At 39.4% G+C, this 19,073-nt stretch overlaps 3 protein-coding genes across 3 annotated transcripts; 2 read left to right on the forward strand and 1 right to left on the reverse strand.

The window, feature by feature from the left end:
• Positions 1-8,502: 8,502 nt before the first annotated feature.
• LOC134188699 (fibrinogen C domain-containing protein 1-like) lies at positions 8,503-9,457 on the forward strand. Its single transcript, XM_062656865.1, has one exon. It carries the CDS (start codon positions 8,547-8,549, stop codon positions 9,264-9,266), a length of 720 nt encoding a protein of 239 aa, XP_062512849.1. The 5' UTR covers positions 8,503-8,546; the 3' UTR covers positions 9,267-9,457.
• Positions 9,458-11,688: 2,231 nt separating this feature from the next.
• Positions 11,689-12,660, reverse strand: LOC134189287 (uncharacterized). The gene is made up of 2 exons (XM_062657520.1): positions 12,423-12,660; positions 11,689-12,262 (listed from the first exon to the last, which is right to left on the reverse strand). The coding sequence occupies exons 1-2, from the start codon at positions 12,657-12,659 to the stop codon at positions 11,849-11,851; spliced, it is 651 nt and encodes a 216-aa protein (XP_062513504.1). The 5' UTR covers position 12,660; the 3' UTR covers positions 11,689-11,848.
• Positions 12,661-14,781: 2,121 nt separating this feature from the next.
• On the forward strand, positions 14,782-15,665 carry LOC134189134 (ficolin-1-A-like). Its single transcript, XM_062657371.1, has one exon. The coding sequence runs from the start codon at positions 14,831-14,833 to the stop codon at positions 15,548-15,550; it is 720 nt and encodes a 239-aa protein (XP_062513355.1). The 5' UTR covers positions 14,782-14,830; the 3' UTR covers positions 15,551-15,665.
• The last annotated feature ends 3,408 nt before the right edge of the window (positions 15,666-19,073 follow it).

Here is a 19,073-nt window from a genome sequence, read left to right on the forward strand (position 1 = left end):
ATGCTCTAGTTTATATACGGGACTCTAGTAATTTATAGAACGGCCTTGTACAACAAGTCAGTCAATTAGTTTTATGTCTAGAAACTTTGTCACTCGTTGGTTACAAAGTTACGACTTCAAAACAAAGATAAACGATTAAATAGTTGAATAAGTATTTACATTAAATGATTTTAAGTTGCATAGTAGAAATACTGTCCAACGCATTGTTTTTCTTATCGTTACCCTCGTTCTTGCATCTACAATTACAAATAATTTTTGTCCATAAACACGCGGTACTTTTATAAATTATGGTAAATGTAATTTACAAGTAGAAAAGAAACCCCACGGACGCGCGCCTTCTGGTCTGGAACTCAAGGATAAAAGTATCCACATTCATCAATATCTAGAAGATAACGTTTAGTTCAAGCCCTCCCAGTCTTCTTGCCAGTAAACTTGTCGGTCATGTTCTCATCTAGAGGTCTGTTCTTTCGACGTAGAATACGCATGCCTTCTAAAGATTCAATGTTAGCTAGATTTGTTCAGGTATACACTGGACATGAAAATGTCAGTAAAACTGCACGTGAAGAAGGGGAGCACTTTAGCCTCAGACCACAGTTTCAAGGCAGGTATAGAACTTAAATTAATGTAATTTTGTTACGTCATAGCAGAATCCAACGAGGTGGTAAAATTATGAGGGCATGCGCAAACGCTAGTTTCTCGCCTCTATGAAAATAAAGCAGGAGCCCGAAAATAGCATACGCACTCGAATTTCTGTCTATCTCGATTATCAGGGATTTATACACGCGTCCTTCTGCTATAGGGAATTGCCGCAGGATTTGAACTACAATTACGTCAATAAAGGAACGTAGATAACATTATTTAGTACAGCAATACATTGCATGCTAGAGTCACACAAGATGAGTACACAATGTCACTGTTTGTATGGTCATCTTCTTAGTAACTAATTTGATTATCTATGTAACCTCTGTTTGCAGGTTTAGTTTTCTGGCTCTATTAGCAAACACATTAATAAATTCATTTTCTCCATAGACTGTCATTGAAATTGCCTCCCTTGATCAAGACCTTCGAAGTTGTCTCCGTCAAACGATTCCGATGTCTAGTTTGATATCTGAAGACATTGTGATAGACCCAATAAATATTAGTACAAAGAGTGGGCGTGGCCGTACCGTTTTAATTAAAAATTGCCTACTAATATAAAATTTGTATAAAACTCTTACTATCGATTGTTTTTGGAGCTGAAAAAGGCATAACTTTCTGATTGTATCTATAGACCTTTCTAATTTCTGAGTTGCGTTTGAGTGAATTTTACTCAGCTTGAAGGCCTCGAAAGTGGCTCTAACTAATGGTTGGATAGCGGTGGCGTATTCAGAAGGATTTGAGAAAGTTCTAGAAAGCCATATTTTGATTGTGGGAGTGTCTGCAAACTTTAGAGTTACAACATATACTCAGCGTTGCCCGGAGCTCTCGACAGCTCAAATGGTGTTGCCAATAGAAAACAGCACAACTGTTTAAACGCCTTTGTAACAGTTGAGTTCTACGATTTCAGTTTTTAGAAATAAACATTTAGAAAGTGATTTCTACTTTTATACTTCTATTTTTTTATTAACAAAACAAATTTGACGTCAAATTGGCGTCAATTCGTCTACAACTTGCTTGACTATGTGGGCTTATTTGCTAACAAATTTGAAGTCCAGCTTAAATGTATGTTTGTAAATTGTGTTTAGTTACAAAACAGAATTTAGTTAAATAGTAGATTATCTTAAAACGGTGCTTGTCTTTGCAAAGTTTCTAACCGTGAATTGGCATGTCAACAAAAGTCCCTAACCTGTACGGATCACGTGACGTATCTCATTAGAGACTAGGTCTTTCTCAACAAAACTCTGCATGCAGTCAAACCTGTTTGAGAATTCGACTATAACTTAAATGTTTGTATACAAATGAGTGTGTTAAAAGTTTCAAATGCACAAAGGTTTTGAAACATTTCGGTATTGAAAAGCAGATCTTACATATTATCTTGTTTTAATTAATTAAAGAGTTTGGTTGATTTACAAAATCACCATTGACGATACGTATGTTTGAGTTATTTTATTAAAATAAGAACTCACCATAATAACGTTTGCGTAAACTTGAGCATACCATTATTATCAGAAAAAGGACTTGACGAATAATTCTATGTTTTTATTCATGTTACTCTTATTGTATCCCCATCCATCCATATGCAACTGTTTCTTGGAACTACATGAGCCACCTCTCCTGTCGTCATTAACACCTTTTTGATTTATCCATTTAATTATTTAATTTTAACTGGATATAATACCGAGAAAAAAGCAGACGAAAGTGCCCTCATTGTGATTGCCCAACCAGACATTACCAGACAATACCCTATTGCTTTTAACCGCAACATGCCAAAGTACTCTAAATGGTTACGTTAAGCGCACGGCGTGTTGTTGGCAACCACGTTTTACGTAAACGATTAGGACTATGACGACAAGGCAAAGATAACATTGATAAATTTCAAGTGAAACTGCAAAGGGTAGGCTAACGCTCAAGTTGTGCATCCGGTATTCCCACGCAATCCGCGACTAACAATCCAACCATTTATAAGCGTTCGTTTCTAGTGTTGACTTCATAGCTTTGTGATCAACGGTCGAGAGAACAGATGAAGCTGGTCAGGGCAGTTGTAATCATTTTTATCGTAAGCTCGAGCTGTAATGCTTCTCAAACGGATCAATCTTGCTGCCACGCAGACGCGATCCCCCGCAACTGTCATCACGCTCTTATCCTCGGACAAACAGTCAGTGGAGTGCACGTGATCGATCCGCGCGATGGCTTGGGCTCGTTCCCAGTCTGGTGCGACATGAAAGCAAACGGAGAAGGATGAACGGTCTTCCAGAGACGACGAGACGGATCAGTTAACTTTAATCGAGGCTGGGAAGAGTACAAAAGAGGATTCAGAACACTAAATGGTGATTTCTGGTTGTGACTGGATAAGATTCATCGTCTAGCCACGAGTCAGGTACTCCGTTTCGATCTCGTTGATTTTGACAATGAGAAGAGGCACGCAGAACACGACTCATTTACGGTCGGTCCACTCGTTTCGTGGTTTAATATATAGGTTGGAAAGTACAGCGGAAATGCAGGGGATTCATTCAGTAGTCATTGCGGATATGTCTTCACGACGAAAGACAAAGACTCTCCGTCAAATTGTGCTGCGCAATTCAAGGGTGGTTGGTGGTACGCAGGATGTCATCATTCCAATGTGAATGGTCTCTACTTGAAAGGAACGACCGACCAGTAGGCTACGGGAGTTGTTTGGGATTCATGGAAGGGGTACTATTACTCTTTGAAATTTACAGAACTCAAAATGAGGCCTCAGTAGTAGACTGGATTTTTGCGATGTGTTAGCGAAGTGGATATTTCCTAATAGTGTTATACACTGCATGCATGTTTAGGTGTGCATTAAGACAAGTGTGTGTGTAACGGCGTGTGATATGATTACTCAGTCTTCTGCTGCGTTCTGGAGTCATGGTGTACGAACAAATCATTGTAATTACACAAAACCGAGACATGTGCAAGATTATTTGCGCAACTTCAACTAGACGTACAAGTGCAAGCGCACTCTATATGGAGTTTATAATTTAATAGAGTTATAATTTATAATTTATTAATAACTAGCAATGGAAGCTGTGTTTACACCGTCGCTTCCACAGCCATGAGCTTACAAAGTCATGAACACCAAGTACAGTACGGCTAATTGTCGCGAAGAATTACAAATATACACGCTATTTTCTTTCTAGACGTGTTACCTGTAAATTGCATCTAAAACCGTACACAGCGAATGTCGTTTCGCATGACCACACAATCCCTAGATAGCCTGTAGTCGTCGTAGTAGAGTCAGCATATATGGGACATAAAATCTCTCCTGGTTTCATAACGTTAGAATCCCGTACAAAAATCATAAAACCAACAAAGTGATCGATTTCGGGTCAGCAGTTGTAGGCAGTTGAGTTTTGTTGTTTATTTTTGACAAGTCCTAATAATCGCAAACAAGAATTACACTGTTTGGGTAATGAACCTCTCGTAGGAAAGTTTCGCGGTCACGAGTGGCTGTTCGTCCATTGTCTCTGCTTGCCACGTACGACATAAAGGAATTAATTAATGCTTTGGGAATGGTCCACTAAGGAGGCGTGGCACATTCCTGTGGCATGACAGACATAGCCACATGGCTCATAGCTAAAAAAATAATAACTAGTAATTGAAGTTGTGTTTACGCCCTCGCTTCCACAGCTATGAGCCTGAAAGAAAACCATGCACATATGATCCACGTCCGACGTATGTCGGTACAGTACAGTACGAGTCGGACGAACGGATCCGATCGGCGTGCCGACGTATTCTCGCGTAGCCAGACCCTCTTCGCCATCATACTTCCGGCGAGATCCGGGATAGGGATAGGCCAAAAGTATGATGGCGGAGAGGGTCTGGCTAAGCGAGACTAGTGCCTACGATGCTGGACGGATGCGATTTCGACTGGCTTGTGCGTTTGCTTGCACTCGACTCGCCGGGTACCCCTCGGGGACTCTACTCGAGTGGACTTATCCGTCGTGGAAGTTGTTTCATGCTCTAGACAGGAAGTAGAGTCGGTTGCAAGAGCAACCTTGTAATTCCATGCAGCCGAACGGATGGACGGATGGAAGCGCCGACGGTGGAGGGCGGGTTCGATTTCCACTGCCTACCGCGTGCGCTCGGACTTGCATCGCTGGGGACCCCTCTCGAAGACTCGAGTGTGGTGGACGCACGCAATTTTGCGTCATGCTCTAAACAGAAAGCAAAGTCGGCTGACGCCACCACAAGAGCTACCGCGGAAATTCTGTGGGTGTAGGCTAGTTACTAATTGTCGCGAAGAATTATGAATATACACTCTAGCTTTTTCTAGACCTGCTACCTGTAACAAATCTATTTAAAATCGTACGTAGCTACTGTCGTTTCGCGTGGCCACAAAGTTTGTAAAAAGTCTGTAGTCGCAAGTAAAGTCATCGTATACGGGATATAGAATCTCTCATAGTTACGTAATGTTAGATTTTCTTATAAATATCGTTAAACCGAGAAAGCGATCGACTTCGAGTCAGCAGTTGCAAACAATTGAATCCTGTTGTTTATTTTCGAGAGGGCGTAGCAATCGCAAACATAAATTACAGCGTTCTGGTAAGAAAACTCACTCATGAATGTTCCGCACCTACAATTGGCTGTTCGTCCATTGTCTCTGACTGCCACATACAGCATAAAGAAATTAATGCTTTGTGATTGGGCCAAACTAAGGAGGCGTGGTCCAATCCTGTAGCGTGACAACCATAAACACATAGTCCCCAGACCGGAAGTCGGTTCAGCCCTAAACGTTTAGAGTACGCTACTCACCAAGTCTCGTAACTTTTCCAAAGTCCTTTTCTTATGGTTCATAGCTGAATAATACATATATACTTATTCGGGAGCTGAGTATCCTATACTAATGTTTTCTATCCTTAATTTACACATGTATATACACATTACACAGTATATACACATTTAGACATATTTATGCTCTAGTTTTACACAGGACTCTAGTAATTTATAGAACCGATTTGTACGACAAGTCAGTCAACTACTTTAGGTCTAGAAACTTTCTCACCCGTTGGTTACAAAGCCACGACTTCAAAACAAAAGATATACGATTAAATAATCGAATAGGTATTTACATTTTAATTAATTAAGTTGCATATTAGAAATGCTGACCAAAGCAATCTTTGTCTTATCGTTACCCTCGTTATTTCATATACATTTACAAATAATTCTTGTCCATAAACACGCAGTACTTTTATATATTATGAAAGATGTAATTTGCAATTAGAAAAGAAACTCCACAGACGCGCGAATTCTGGTCTGGAGCTCAAGGGTAAAAGTATCCACATGCATCAATATCTAGAAGAGAACATTTAGTTAAAGCCTTTTTAGTCTTCTTGTCAGTAAACTCCTCGGTCATGTTCCCTTCTGGATATATGTTCTTTTGACGTAGAATACGCTCGCCTTCTAAAGGTTCAGTGATATCTACATTTGTTTCAGGTATACTCTGGACCTGAAAATGTCAGTAAAACAGTCCTTGAAGAAGGAGAGCCCATGTAATTGCCTCAAGGAAATATCACGACTATCTGTAATAATACAAGGATATATCACTACTATCTGTAATAATGCAAGGATATATCACTACTATCTGTAATAATGCAAGGATATATCACGACTATCTGTAATAATGCAAGGATATATCATGACTATATGTAATAACCCATGTCGAACTTCTTACGTACCTTCTTGCAATTTCTTAAACCAACTCAAGACATCATAAGTTTATGTCCAATTACTTACAATTAATTTGGTGGCAATTCTAAGAACTTGCCTGTTTACTAATTGGCTCATGTACAATCTTTTAAGAACTTGCATATATTCTTTTCAAGATCTTCGAAGATATTAATCATCATATAGCTATGACGTAAATATATATATGTATATGTATATACCCATGCAATTGCAATTTCTACTACATAGTCAATGTTAATCCTCGTTACTTGAAGAACACAAAGACTTCTGAGTGAGATCTCTTCTTTCGAACAAGTCCCTTTTCAATTTCTGTCTTCTTGAGCTCGCAAAATCCCGGCACTTCTGATTAAGTGACTGCTGAATTGCGTTCATAGAATCTTTTAAAAATAATTGACTGTATTTCTTGGTCAAACATTCTAAAAAAACCAACCATAAGTTACAGATCAACATCACGGCACGGTACAAATGTATTCATTCCTATAGGTACATTGGCCTGGAAATACCCTGGTCAATTAATGACCAGACAGCATGTCAAAATAATCGCTGTTAGTTGTCATCCCTGGGCAACTAAATGCCAAAATTTCAGTTGCCTTTGGTTGACAACAAACTGTATCAAAGCATACATACAATCTACAGTTATGTCAGATCTCAATTAACATCATACACTAGCTGGGTGTGTAAATGTAACAAAAGAACGCTGTATCTAGATCATTCTTAGATTTCAGCACTCTAAGTGGTTACTCCTTTAGTAGCCATGGCGACTAATGACGAATTGGTGCATACTGAATATGACAGATGCAGAGCTGTTGAGATAATCAACCACATGAAACACGTCTGGACATTGCTTTGTGTTTCATCCAAGTCCGTCGAGGCCGGTCTACGGAGGTTAGAGATTACATGCAGTCTTTGGACCAGAAACAGGGGAGGAGGAGGTCAACAAGGGCCAGTAAGATGAGGAACAAAGACGGGTAGGACAGCCTAGAGACAGACCAGAGCCGCCAAATGTTGCCAGGCAGGCCCCAGAGTGGGCATTGTCAGTTATGCGACCTAGGCGTGAACACTAATGCTGTAGTGTGGTATTTGCATATCAATAGTTATACGAGTATCTAGATGTTTGTCATGTAGCAGTGTGTTGCAAAAATATGTGATAGATTGAGGTCTTGATCGATGGCGCTGTTTATCGGGGAGTCGACTATATAATTCATCTACAACTTGCTTGACTATGTGAGCTTATTTGCTAACAAATTTGAAGTCCAGCTTAAATGTATGATTGTAAATTGCGTTTAGTTACAAAACAGAATTTAGTTAAATATTAGATTAACTTTAAACGGTGCTCAAGTTTCTAACCGTGAAATAGCATGTCAACAAAAGTCCCTAAATTGTGCGGATTACGTGACGTATCTCATTAGAGACTAGGTCTTTCTTAACAAAACCCTGCATGCAGTCAAACCTGATTCGAGAATTCGACTATAACTTAAACGTTTGTATACAAATGAGTGTGTTAAAATTTTCAGATGTACAAATTTTTTAAAACATTTTGGTATTGAAAAGCAGATCTTACATATTAACTTGTTTTAATTAATTAAAGAGTTTGGTTGATTTACAAAATTACCATTGACGATACGTATCTTTGAGTTATTTTATTAAAATAAGAACTCACCATAATAACGTTTGCGTAAACTTGAGCATACCATTATTATCAAAACAAGGATTTGACAAATAATTCTATGTTTTTATTCATGTTACTCTTATTGTATCCCCATCCATCCATATGCAATTGTTTCGTGGAACTACATGAGCCACCGCTCTTGTCGTCATTAACACGTTTCTTATTTCTCCATTTAATTAATTAATTATAACCGGAAAAAGCAGACGAGAGTGCCCTCATTGTGATTGCCCAACAAGACATTACCAGACAATACCCTATTGTTTTTAACCGCAACATGCCAAAGTACTATAAACGGTTACTTTAAGCGTACTGCGTGTTGTTGGCAACACCACGTTTTACGTAAACGATTAGGACTATGACGACAAAGCAAAGATAACATTGATAAATTTCGCGTGCAACTGCAAAGGTAGGCTAACGCCCAAGTTGCGCATCCGGTATTCCCACGTAATCCGCGACCAACAATCCAACCATTTATAAGCGTTCGTTTCTAGTGTTGACTTCATAGCTTTGTGATCAACGGACGAAAGAAGAGATGAAGCTAGTCAGCGCAGTTGTGATCGTTTTTATCGTAAGCTCGAGCTGTAATGCTTCTCAAACTCATCAATCTTGCTGCCACGCCGACGTGATCCCCTACAACTGTTATCACGCTCTCATCCTCGGACACACAGTCAGTGGAGTGTACGTGATCGATCCGCGCGATGGCTTGGGCTCGTTCCCAGTCTGGTGCGACATGAAAACAAGCGGAGGAGGATGGACGGTCTTCCAGAGACGACGAGACGGATCAGTTAACTTTAATCGAAGCTGGGCCGACTACAAAAGAGGATTCGGAACACTAAATGGTGAGTTCTGGTTGGGACTGGAAAAGATTCATCGTCTAGCTACGAGTCAGGTGCTCCGTTTCGATCTCGTTGATTTTGACAATGAGAAGAAGTACGCAGAATACGACTCATTCACGGTCGGTCCACACACGTCGTCGTATCTCATGTATGTTGGAAAGTACAGCGGAAATGCGGGGGATTCTTTCAGTGGTCATTCCGGATATGTATTTGCGACTAAGGACAAAGACTCTCCGTCAAACTGTTCTGCGAAATACAAGGGTGGTTGGTGGTACGAACAATGTCATAAGTCCAATTTGAATGGTCTCTACCTGAAAGGAACGACCGACCAGTACGCTACGGGAGTTGTTTGGAAAGCATGGAAGGGGCACCATTACTCTTTGAAATTTACAGAACTCAAAATTAGGCCTCAGTAGTAGACTCGATTTCTTAGTTGGTATACTGCATGCATGCGTGGGTGTGCATTAAGACAATGTGCGTGTGTGTAGCTGCGTGTAATATGATTACTCAGTCTTCTGTCTGCGTTCTGGAGTCATGGTGTACGGAAAAATCACTTTGACTACACAAAACAGAGAAATGTGCAAATTTATTTGTGCAACTTCAACGACCAATTTGCACAGGTACAAGTGCAAACGCAGTAGGGATAAAGCCTATAATTTAATAGAGTTATGATATATTATTTATTAGTAATATAATTTATAATTATATATACATACTTATTCGGGAGCTGAGTACTCTATACCAATGTTTCTATCTTTAATTTAATTAAGTGTATACACATGTAGATATATTTATGCTCTAGTTATATACGAGACTCTAGTAATTATAAAACCGCTTTGTACGGCAAGTCAGTCAATTAGTTTATGTCTAAAAACTTTCTCACCCATTGGTTACAAAGTTACAACTTCAAAACAGAAGATAAACCATTCAATGGTCAAATAACTATTTACATTCTAAGTTGCATGGTGTATATTGACATGCTGACCAACGCTTTTGTCTTATGATTATCCGCGTTATTGCATATACATTTACAAATAATGTTTTACGCCTTAAACGCGCGATACTTATGGTATACGTAATTTACAAGTAGAAAAGAAACCCTCCAGACGTGCACCCTCTGGTCTAGAGCTCAAGTGTAAAGTATGCACATGCGTCAATATCTATAAGAGAATGTTTAGTTCAAGCCATTTTAGTCTTCTTTTTAGTAAACTCCTCGGTCATGTTCCCATCTAGAGATATGTTTTTCCAATGTAGAATACGCGCGCATTCTAAAGATTCAATGATATCTAGATTTGTTTCAGGTATTCTCTGTACCTGAAAATGTCAGTAAAACCGCCAGTGAAGGAGAGCCAATTTAATTGCCTCAGACAACAGTTTCAAGGCAGGTATAGAACCTAAACTAGCAAATATTTGTTACGTCATAGAAAAATCCAATGACGTGGTAAAATCTAAGTTTATTGATTTGGTCACGTGTTACGCGGTGTCGAGCTGGTCGGTCGTACGTCACGTGACCGGCCTGCACTACGGCAATGAAGAAGCACTATGGTGCTAAACCCTCAGCTCCTAGTTTAGGAACGTAGTAGGTGTGTACAAAGATGCAAATAAGGGCACGTGGACGTCACTCGACACCACGACTCGCGTAGCCAGACTATGTCTAGCTAAACAGCTTCAGTTGTGTTGTTCGACATAGCAACACTAAAGTATAAGTTTGTCTCTATTCATCTGTACGTAATTGCAACACATAGATAATTGACAGCATCGGCTCTTGCGACAATGAGCTCAGGCATGGCGAGTCTGTGAGTCGCTGGTCTGCGGACGGTGTGACTATAGCGCTCGGGTAATTATTCTAGCGGGGTCACTCCTTGACATTACGTGACGTGCACAAGAAGGCACAAGATAGCTCTACCCTTAGATTATTATTAAGTATTCAGAGGGGCTAGCAAAATTTCCGAAGGATTATATCTTTAAAATTCAATGAATTGCGGGGTTCACTAAGCATTTGCGTCACCTTTTGTTGAGGGGTCATAATATTTCAGGGATGCTTATCTGTATACGTATACTATAGAAATTTGTGCAAGAACAGTGTATATATGTATATATATACGGCTTTGCACACTTGCAGTGTTGAAAGCAGCCATTGCTATTTTACTTGTTTTCTCACCAGATTGAATAGAAAGGACCAACTTTAGAAATCATACCTAGGCCACAGTTGCGCCCTGAAACAGACTACTGTTATATTGTACATACACCTATATAATTATATAGTGCATGTACATGCACATAAAAAGGGTGATCCAAAGTAAGCTAAACAACAGACAGTGGGGGTCAGAAGTTTTCAGCAGGCATATTTGAGACGTTATATAAATTAAGCTAACCGACAGACAGTGGGGATCAGAAATTTTTAGCAGGCATATCTGGGGTCATCTAAATTAAACTAACTGACAGACAGTGGGGGTCAGAAGGTTTCAGCAGGCATATCTGGGGTCATCTAAATTAAGCTAACCGACAGACAGTGAGGGTCAGAAGCTTTTATCAATCACATTTTGCATGGTCACGCTCCAAACTATGCGGACTTCGGCAAATTTTACAAGCCCCAGACAATAAATAATGACGCGCCCTTGATGGCATTGACAGAAATGCCAGATCTAGGAATTTTGCGATAGAGATAAGGCGCGAAAATCTATGAATATGAGTAGGGCGGGGCTTTATCTATACCCGTAGCTATTATGTATACATTGTCAACGGAACAACTTAGGTTCGTCAGGTTTGTTGCAACAGATTTTTGCTCACGGGCGTTAGTATAGAGCTCTGCATGCTTTGGAATGCAAAACATTGCAACAATAATACTAATTTTTGTATTTTGACTTTATCTAACTACTTTAGAATCATGACATTGGACATCGCTAAAAAGTAAATCATACGGACATTCCAACAACTTTGCTGTTCGGAAAGACATTTGAACGCTTCTCTACTTTCTATTGGTGCTACCGGTTTGTTGCTAGTCTTCTCGTATTTCAGCATTCCTCTGGTCGTAGAGATTACACGTCAGCACGCACAGCCACAGCTTCCTCACTTTCTTGTAGGCAGAAAAGTATAGCAGAAAAACAGCGATTACTACTGGCCATGTGTAAAGAACAATCAAACCAAGATTGATGTATAAATATTGACGATAAGATTTTGGACAGTTGCTATCATCTTCTCTGTTAAGAATGAGACAGACAACATAGTTTTGAAAACTCGACTCGATCTTGTTGGATTCTCGAAGATTCAATAACATTTTAACTGATGCCAGCATCGAGAAGATGGCGACGCCAATGAAGACAAATATTAGACGAATTTGCAGAAATTCCAATGATTCAACAAATTCTCGATTGTTGATATTTTCACGCACGACGTTGCGCTGTATCTTTAGCTATATCAATACAAAACACGCAAAAGTACATATAATATTAAAACATTGAAAAGAATACAAAGTCAAAGAAGCTTGTTGCAAATGCAAAGAGAATGGACGAAAAAACTGACCAGAAACGAACACATGCAAAGATGAACTCACGAAGCGATTGAAATCTTACCTTTCGTCGTAACTGAAAGCAAGTCCAGATAAGCAAAGATATTCCTATTGCAGCAACTATCTGATGCGGTAGAATATAAGTGAAGTATGTCCAACGTCTACCGGCACCAAAACAAAATTTGATATCAATTGGCCTGTATGCGTAACCGTCATTGGCGACAATCGCAGCGACCAACAACGAAGGAACTCCCCAGGCAACAAGTGATTGGAATATGTGGATCTTTCCAGCGTTATCCATAAATCGCCTTGCTCTGTTTGGAAACGTTATTATCCACCACATATTGATAATAGCAAACACTCACCAAAACAGCAACGTAAGATAGACAAACTGATAACCAGCCCCTAAAAGTTTGAAACGAGAACTAGTAACCAGACGTGTGTGGGGGGAGTGGGTATGTTAGTGTGTGTTTGTGTGTGTGCATTTACCTGAAATTGAGCAGAAAGTCGTGGGTTTACTCAAATCACTAAATAGATTATCTTCTTTGCAGAATGCTCGCTTTTTGCTCAAAATCATTTTTGTCAAGGTTAGAACACCTACAAATAAACGATATAGATTGTTATGAAGTAGCAGCTCTGATTAGATCACTAGCATGTGTCTTACCAAGAAAAGCAATAATTAGAGCCATATACACAGGTATAATGTGGGGAAACGATCGCCTAGTACAAAATACAATGAATGAAAATAGCTGAGGAAAACGCGTCCAGTATATACATCTTACAGTTTCTTGACTTTGATCAATGCCATGGCTCCAGCAATTGTACACAATATAGAAGCGCTTACGTCTAGAAAATCTGAGCTGTTTACCGTCAACCTCTCAGATGTACTGAGAAAATCCCAATCATCGCATGAGAAGAACAATCCAGTAAAGCTTTTGCTATTTGGCTTATCCTGAATTTCTGCTAGAGTGAAAGTTGAACCGTTGCATTAGGGTTTGCATGTAACACTTGTTTATTTAATGTACCACTCAAAAAGTTTTGCGATACTTTAGAGATCTCAACCGTGGCGTTAGTAGCGTCCTGTAAATCACATGATGCATATAACTCACAACCAATTATATACAAACACCTCTAACACAAGTACTTACTCATATATAATTAAAAACAAACAATGACCAAATGCGCGCGCACACACACACACACACACGCACACACACACACCTAAATCCTAAAATCCTAACATATATTCAGCGTTGCCCGGAGCTCTCGACAGCTCAAACGGTGTTGCAATTGGAAAACAGCACAACGGTTTAAACGCCTTTGTAACAGTTGAGTTCTACAATTTCAGTTTTTAGAAATAAACATTTAGAAAGTTATTTCTACTTTTATACTTACACTTGTTTATTAATAAAACAAATGTGACGTCAAATTGGCGTCAATTCGTCTACAACTTGCTTGACTATGTGAGCTTATTTGCTAACAAATTTGAAGTCCAGCTTAAATGTATGTTTGTAAATTGCGTTTAGTTACAAAACAGAATTTAGTTAAATATTAGATTAAGTTAAAACGGTGCCTGCCTTTGTAAAGTTTCTAATCGTGAATTAGCATGTCAAAAAAAGTCCCTAACCTGTACGGATCACGTGACGTATCTCATTCCAGACTAGGTCATTCTCAACAAAACCCTGCATGAAGTCAAACCTGTTTCGAGAATTCGACTATAACTTAAACGTTTGAGTACAAATGAGTGTGGTATAAGTTTCATACGCACAAAGTTTTCGAAACATTTTGGTATTGAAAAGCAGATCTTACATATTAACTTGTTTTAATTAATTAAAGAGTTTGGTTGATTTACAAAATCACCATTGACGATACGTATCTTTAAGTTATTTTATTAAATAAGAACTCACCATAATAACGTTTGCGTAAACTTGAGCATACCATTATTATCAAAACAAGGACTTGACGAATAATTCTATGTTTTTATTCATGCTACTCTTATTGTATCCCAATCCATCCATATGCAATTGTTTCGTTGAACTACATGAACCACCTCTCTTGTCGTCATTAACACGTTTTTTATTTATCCATTTAATTAATTAATTTTAACCGGATATAATGCCGAGCAAAAAGCAGACGAAAGTGCCCTCGTTGTGATTGCCCAACCAGACATTACCAGACAATACCAGACAATACCCTATTGTTTTTAACCGCAACATGCCAAAGTACTCTAAATGGTTACTTTAAGCGTACTGCGTGTTGTTGGCAACACCACGTTTTACGTAAACGATTAGGACTATGACGACAAGGCCAAGATAACATTGATAAATTTCGCGTGCAACTGCAAAGGTAGGCTAACGCCCAAGTTGTGCATCCGGTATTCCCACGCAATCCGCGACTAACAATCCAACCATTTACAAGCTTTCGTTTCTAGTGTTGACCTCATAGCTTTGTGATCAACGGACGAGAGAAGAGATGAAGCTAGTCAGCGCAGTTGTGATCGTTTTTATCGTAAGTTCGAGCTGTAATGCTTCTCAAACTCATCAATCTTGCTGCCACGCCGACGTGATCCCCTACAACTGTCATCACGCTCTCATCCTCGGACACACAGTCAGTGGAGTGTACGTGATCGATCCGCGCGATGGCTTGGGCTCGTTCCCAGTCTGGTGCGACATGAAAACAAGCGGAGGAGGATGGACGGTCTTCCAGAGACGACGAGACGGATCAGTTAACTTTAATCGAAGCTGGGCCGACTACAAAAGAGGATTCGGAACACTAAATGGTGAGTTCTGGTTGGGACTGGATAAGATTCATCGTCTAGCTACGAGTCAGGTGCTCCGTTTCGATCTCGTTGATTTTGACAATGAGAAGAAGTACGCAGAATACGACTCATTCACGGTCGGTCCACACACGTCGTCGTATCTTATGTGTGTTGGAAAGTACAGCGGAGATGCGGGGGATTCTTTCAGTGGTCATTCCGGATATGTATTCGCGACTAAGGACAAAGACTCTCCGGCAAACTGTTCTGCGAAAAACAAGGGTGGTTGGTGGTACGCAGGATGTCATTATTCCAATTTGAATGGTCTGTACCTGAAAGGAACGACTGACCAGTACGCTACGGGAGTTGTTTGGAAAGCATGGAAGGGGTACCATTACTCTTTGAAATTTACTGAACTGAAAATAGGGCCTCAGTAGTAGACTCGATTTCTTAGTTGGTATACTGCATGCATGCGTGGGTGTGCATTAAGACAATGTGCGTGTGTGTAGCTGCGTGTAATATGATTACTCAGTCTTCTGTCTGCGTTCTGGAGTCATGGTGTACGGAAAAATCACTTTGACTACACAAAACAGAGAAATGTGCAAATTTATTTGTGCAACTTCAACGACCAATTTGCACAAGTACAAGTGCAAACTCAGTAGGGATAAAGCCTATAATTTAATTAATGGAGTTATAATATATAATTTATTAGTAATATAAGTTATAATTATATATACATACTTATTCGGGAGCTGAGTACTCTATACCAATGTTTCTATCTTTAATTTAATTAAGTGTATACACATGTAGATATATTTATGCTCTAGTTATATACGGGACTCTAGTAATTATAGAACCGCTCTGTACGGCAAGTCAGTCAATTAGTTTATGTCTAAAATCTTCTCACCCATTGGTTACAAAGTTACAACTTCAAAACAGAAGATAAACGATTCAATGGTCAAATAACTATTTACATTCTAAGTTGCATTGTATATATAGACATGCTGACCAACGCTTTTGTCTTATGGTTACCCGCGTTATTGCATATACATTTACCAATAATTTTTTAGGCCTTAAACACGCGATACTTATGGTAGATGTAATTTACAAGTAGAAAAGAAACCCTACAGACGTGCACCCTCCGGTCTAGAGTTCAAGTGTAAAGTATGCACATGCGTCAATATCTAGAAGAAAACGTTTATTTCAAGCCTTTTTAGTCTTCTTTTCAGTAAAATCCTTGGTCATGTTTCCATCTAGAGATATGTTTTTCCAATGTAGAATACGCGCGCATTCTAAAGATTCAATGATATCTAGATTTGTTTCAGGTATACTCTGGACTTGAAAATGTCAGTAAAACCGCAAGTAAAGGAGAGCCCATTTAATTGCCTCAGACAACAGTTTCAAGGCAAGTATAGACCCTAAACTAGCAAATTTTTGTTACGTCATAGCAGAATCCAACGAGTTGGTAAAATCTAAGTTTATTGATTTGGTCACGTGTTACGCGGTGTCGAGCTGGTCGGTAGTACGTCACGTGACCCGCCTGTACTAGGCAATGAAGAAGCACTATGATGCTAAATCCTCGGCTTCCAGTTTAGGAACGTAGTAGGTGTGTACAAGGATGCAAATACGTCATGAAATGCAAGGGCACGTGGACGTCACTCGACACCACGACTCGCGTAGCCAGACTATGTCTCGCTAAACAGCTTGAGTTGTGTTGTTCGACCTAGCAACACTAAAGTATAAGTTTGTCTCTATTCATCTGTACGTAATTGCAACACATAGATAATTGACAGCATCGGCTCTTGCGACAATGAGCTCAGGCATGGCGAGTCTGTGAGTCGCTGGTCTGCGGACGGTGCGACTATAGCGCTCGGGTAATTATTCTAGCGAGGTCACACCTTGACATTACGTGACGTGCACAAGAAGGCACTCTATAGCTCTACCCTTAGATTATTATTAAGTGTTCAGAGGGGCTAGCAAAATTTTCCGAAGGGTTACAATTTTAAAATTCAATGAATTGCAGGGTTCATTAAGCATTTGCGTCACCTTTTGTTGAGGGGTCATCATTTCTCAGGGATGCTTATCTGTATACGTATACTATAGAAATTTGTGCAAGAACAGTGTATATATGTATATATATATATATACGGCTTTGCACACTTGCAGTGTTGAAAGCAGCCATTTCTATTTTACTTGTTTTCTCATCAGATTGAATAGAAAGGACCACCTTTAGAAATTTTACCTAGGCCACAGTTGCGCCCTGAAACAGACAACTGTTATATTGTACATACACCTATATAATTATATAGTGCATGTACATGCACATAAAAAGGGTGATCCAAAGTAAGCTAAACAACAGACAGTGGGGGTCAGAAGTTTTCAGCAGGCATATTTGAGACGTCATATAAATTAAGCTAACCGACAGACAGTGGGGATTAGAAATTTTAGCAGGCATATCTGAGGTCATCTAAATTAAACTAACTGACAGACAGTGGGGATCAGAAGGTTTCAGCAGGCATATCTGGGGTCATCTAAATTAAGCTAACCGACAGACAGTGAGGGTCAGAAGCTTTTATCAACCACATTTTGCATGGTCACGCTCCAAACTATGCGGACTTCGGCAAATTTTGCAAGCCCCAGACAATAAATAATGACGCGCACCTTATGACATTGACAGAAATGCCAGATCTAGGAATTTTGCGATAGAGATAAGACGCGAAAATCTATGAATATGAGTAGAGCGGGGCTTTATCTATACCCGTAGCTATTATGTATACATTGTCAACGGAACAACTTAGGTTCGTCAGGTTTGTTGCAACAGATTTTTGCTCACGGGCGTTAGTATAGAGCTCTGCATGCTTTGGAATGCAAAACATTGCAACAATAATACTAATTTTTGTATTTTGACTTTATCTAACTACTTTAGAATCATGACATTGGACATCGCTAAAAAGTAAATCATACGGACATTCCAACAACTTTGCTGTTTGGAAAGACATTTCAACGCTTCTCTACTTTCTATTGGTGCTACCGGTTTGTTGCTAGTCTTCTCGTATTTCAGCATTCCTCTGGTCGTAGAGATTACACGTCAGCACGCAAAGCCACAGCTTCCTCACTTTCTTGTAGGCAGAAAAGTATAGCAGAAAAACAGCGATTACTACTGGCCATGTGTAAAGAACAATCAAACCAAGATTGATGTATAAATATTGACGATAAGATTTGGGACAGTTGCTATCATCTTCTCTGTTAAGAATGAGACAGACAACATAGTTTTGAAAACTCGACTCGATCTTGTTGGATTCTCGAAGATTCAATAACATTTTAACTGATGTCAGCATCGAGAAGATGGCGACGCCAATGAAGACAAATATCAGACGAATTTGCAGAAATTCCAATGATTCAACAAATTCTCGATTGTTGATATTTTCACGCACGACGTTGCGCCGTATCTTTAGCTATATCAATACAAAACACGCAAAAGTACATATAATATTAAAAATTGGAAAAAATACAAAGTCAAAGAAGCTTGTTGCAAATGCAAAGAGAATGGACGAAAAAACTGACCAGAAACGAACACATGCAAAGATGAACTCACGAAGCGATTGAAATCTTACCTTTCGTCGTAACTGAAAGCAAGTCCAGATAAGCAAAGATATTCCTATTGCAGCAACTATCTGATGCGGTAGAATATAAGTGAAGTATGTCCAACGTCTACCGGCACCAAAACAAAATTTGATATCAATTGGCCTGTATGCGTAACCGTCATTGGCGACAATCGCAGCGACCAACAACGAAGGAACTCCCCAGGCAACAAGTGATTGGAATATGTGGATCTTTCCAGCGTTATCCATAAATCGCCTTGCTCTGTTTGGAAACGTTATTATCCACCACATGTTGATAATAGCAAACACCCACCAAAACAGCAACGTAAGATAGACAAACTGATAACCAGCCCCTAAA

Source organism: Corticium candelabrum, chromosome 13, assembly GCF_963422355.1.
Source record: "Corticium candelabrum chromosome 13, ooCorCand1.1, whole genome shotgun sequence".
NCBI classification, from domain to species: domain Eukaryota; kingdom Metazoa; phylum Porifera; class Homoscleromorpha; order Homosclerophorida; family Plakinidae; genus Corticium; species Corticium candelabrum.

What these genes read in the sequence shown, in the direction of transcription:
- LOC134189134 (XM_062657371.1), top strand. Translation starts at nt 14,831, where the DNA reads ATGAAGCTAGTCAGCGCAGTTGTGATCGTTTTTATCGTAAGTTCGAGC.
- LOC134189287 (XM_062657520.1), bottom strand. Translation starts at nt 12,659, where the DNA reads ATGGATAACGCTGGAAAGATCCACATATTCCAATCACTTGTTGCCTGG. An exon ending in GCTTTCAGTTACGACGAAAG is followed by an intron (nt 12,263 to 12,422) that starts GTAAGATTTCAA and finishes GTATTGATATAG; the next exon opens with CTAAAGATACAGCGCAACGT.
- LOC134188699 (XM_062656865.1), top strand. Translation starts at nt 8,547, where the DNA reads ATGAAGCTAGTCAGCGCAGTTGTGATCGTTTTTATCGTAAGCTCGAGC.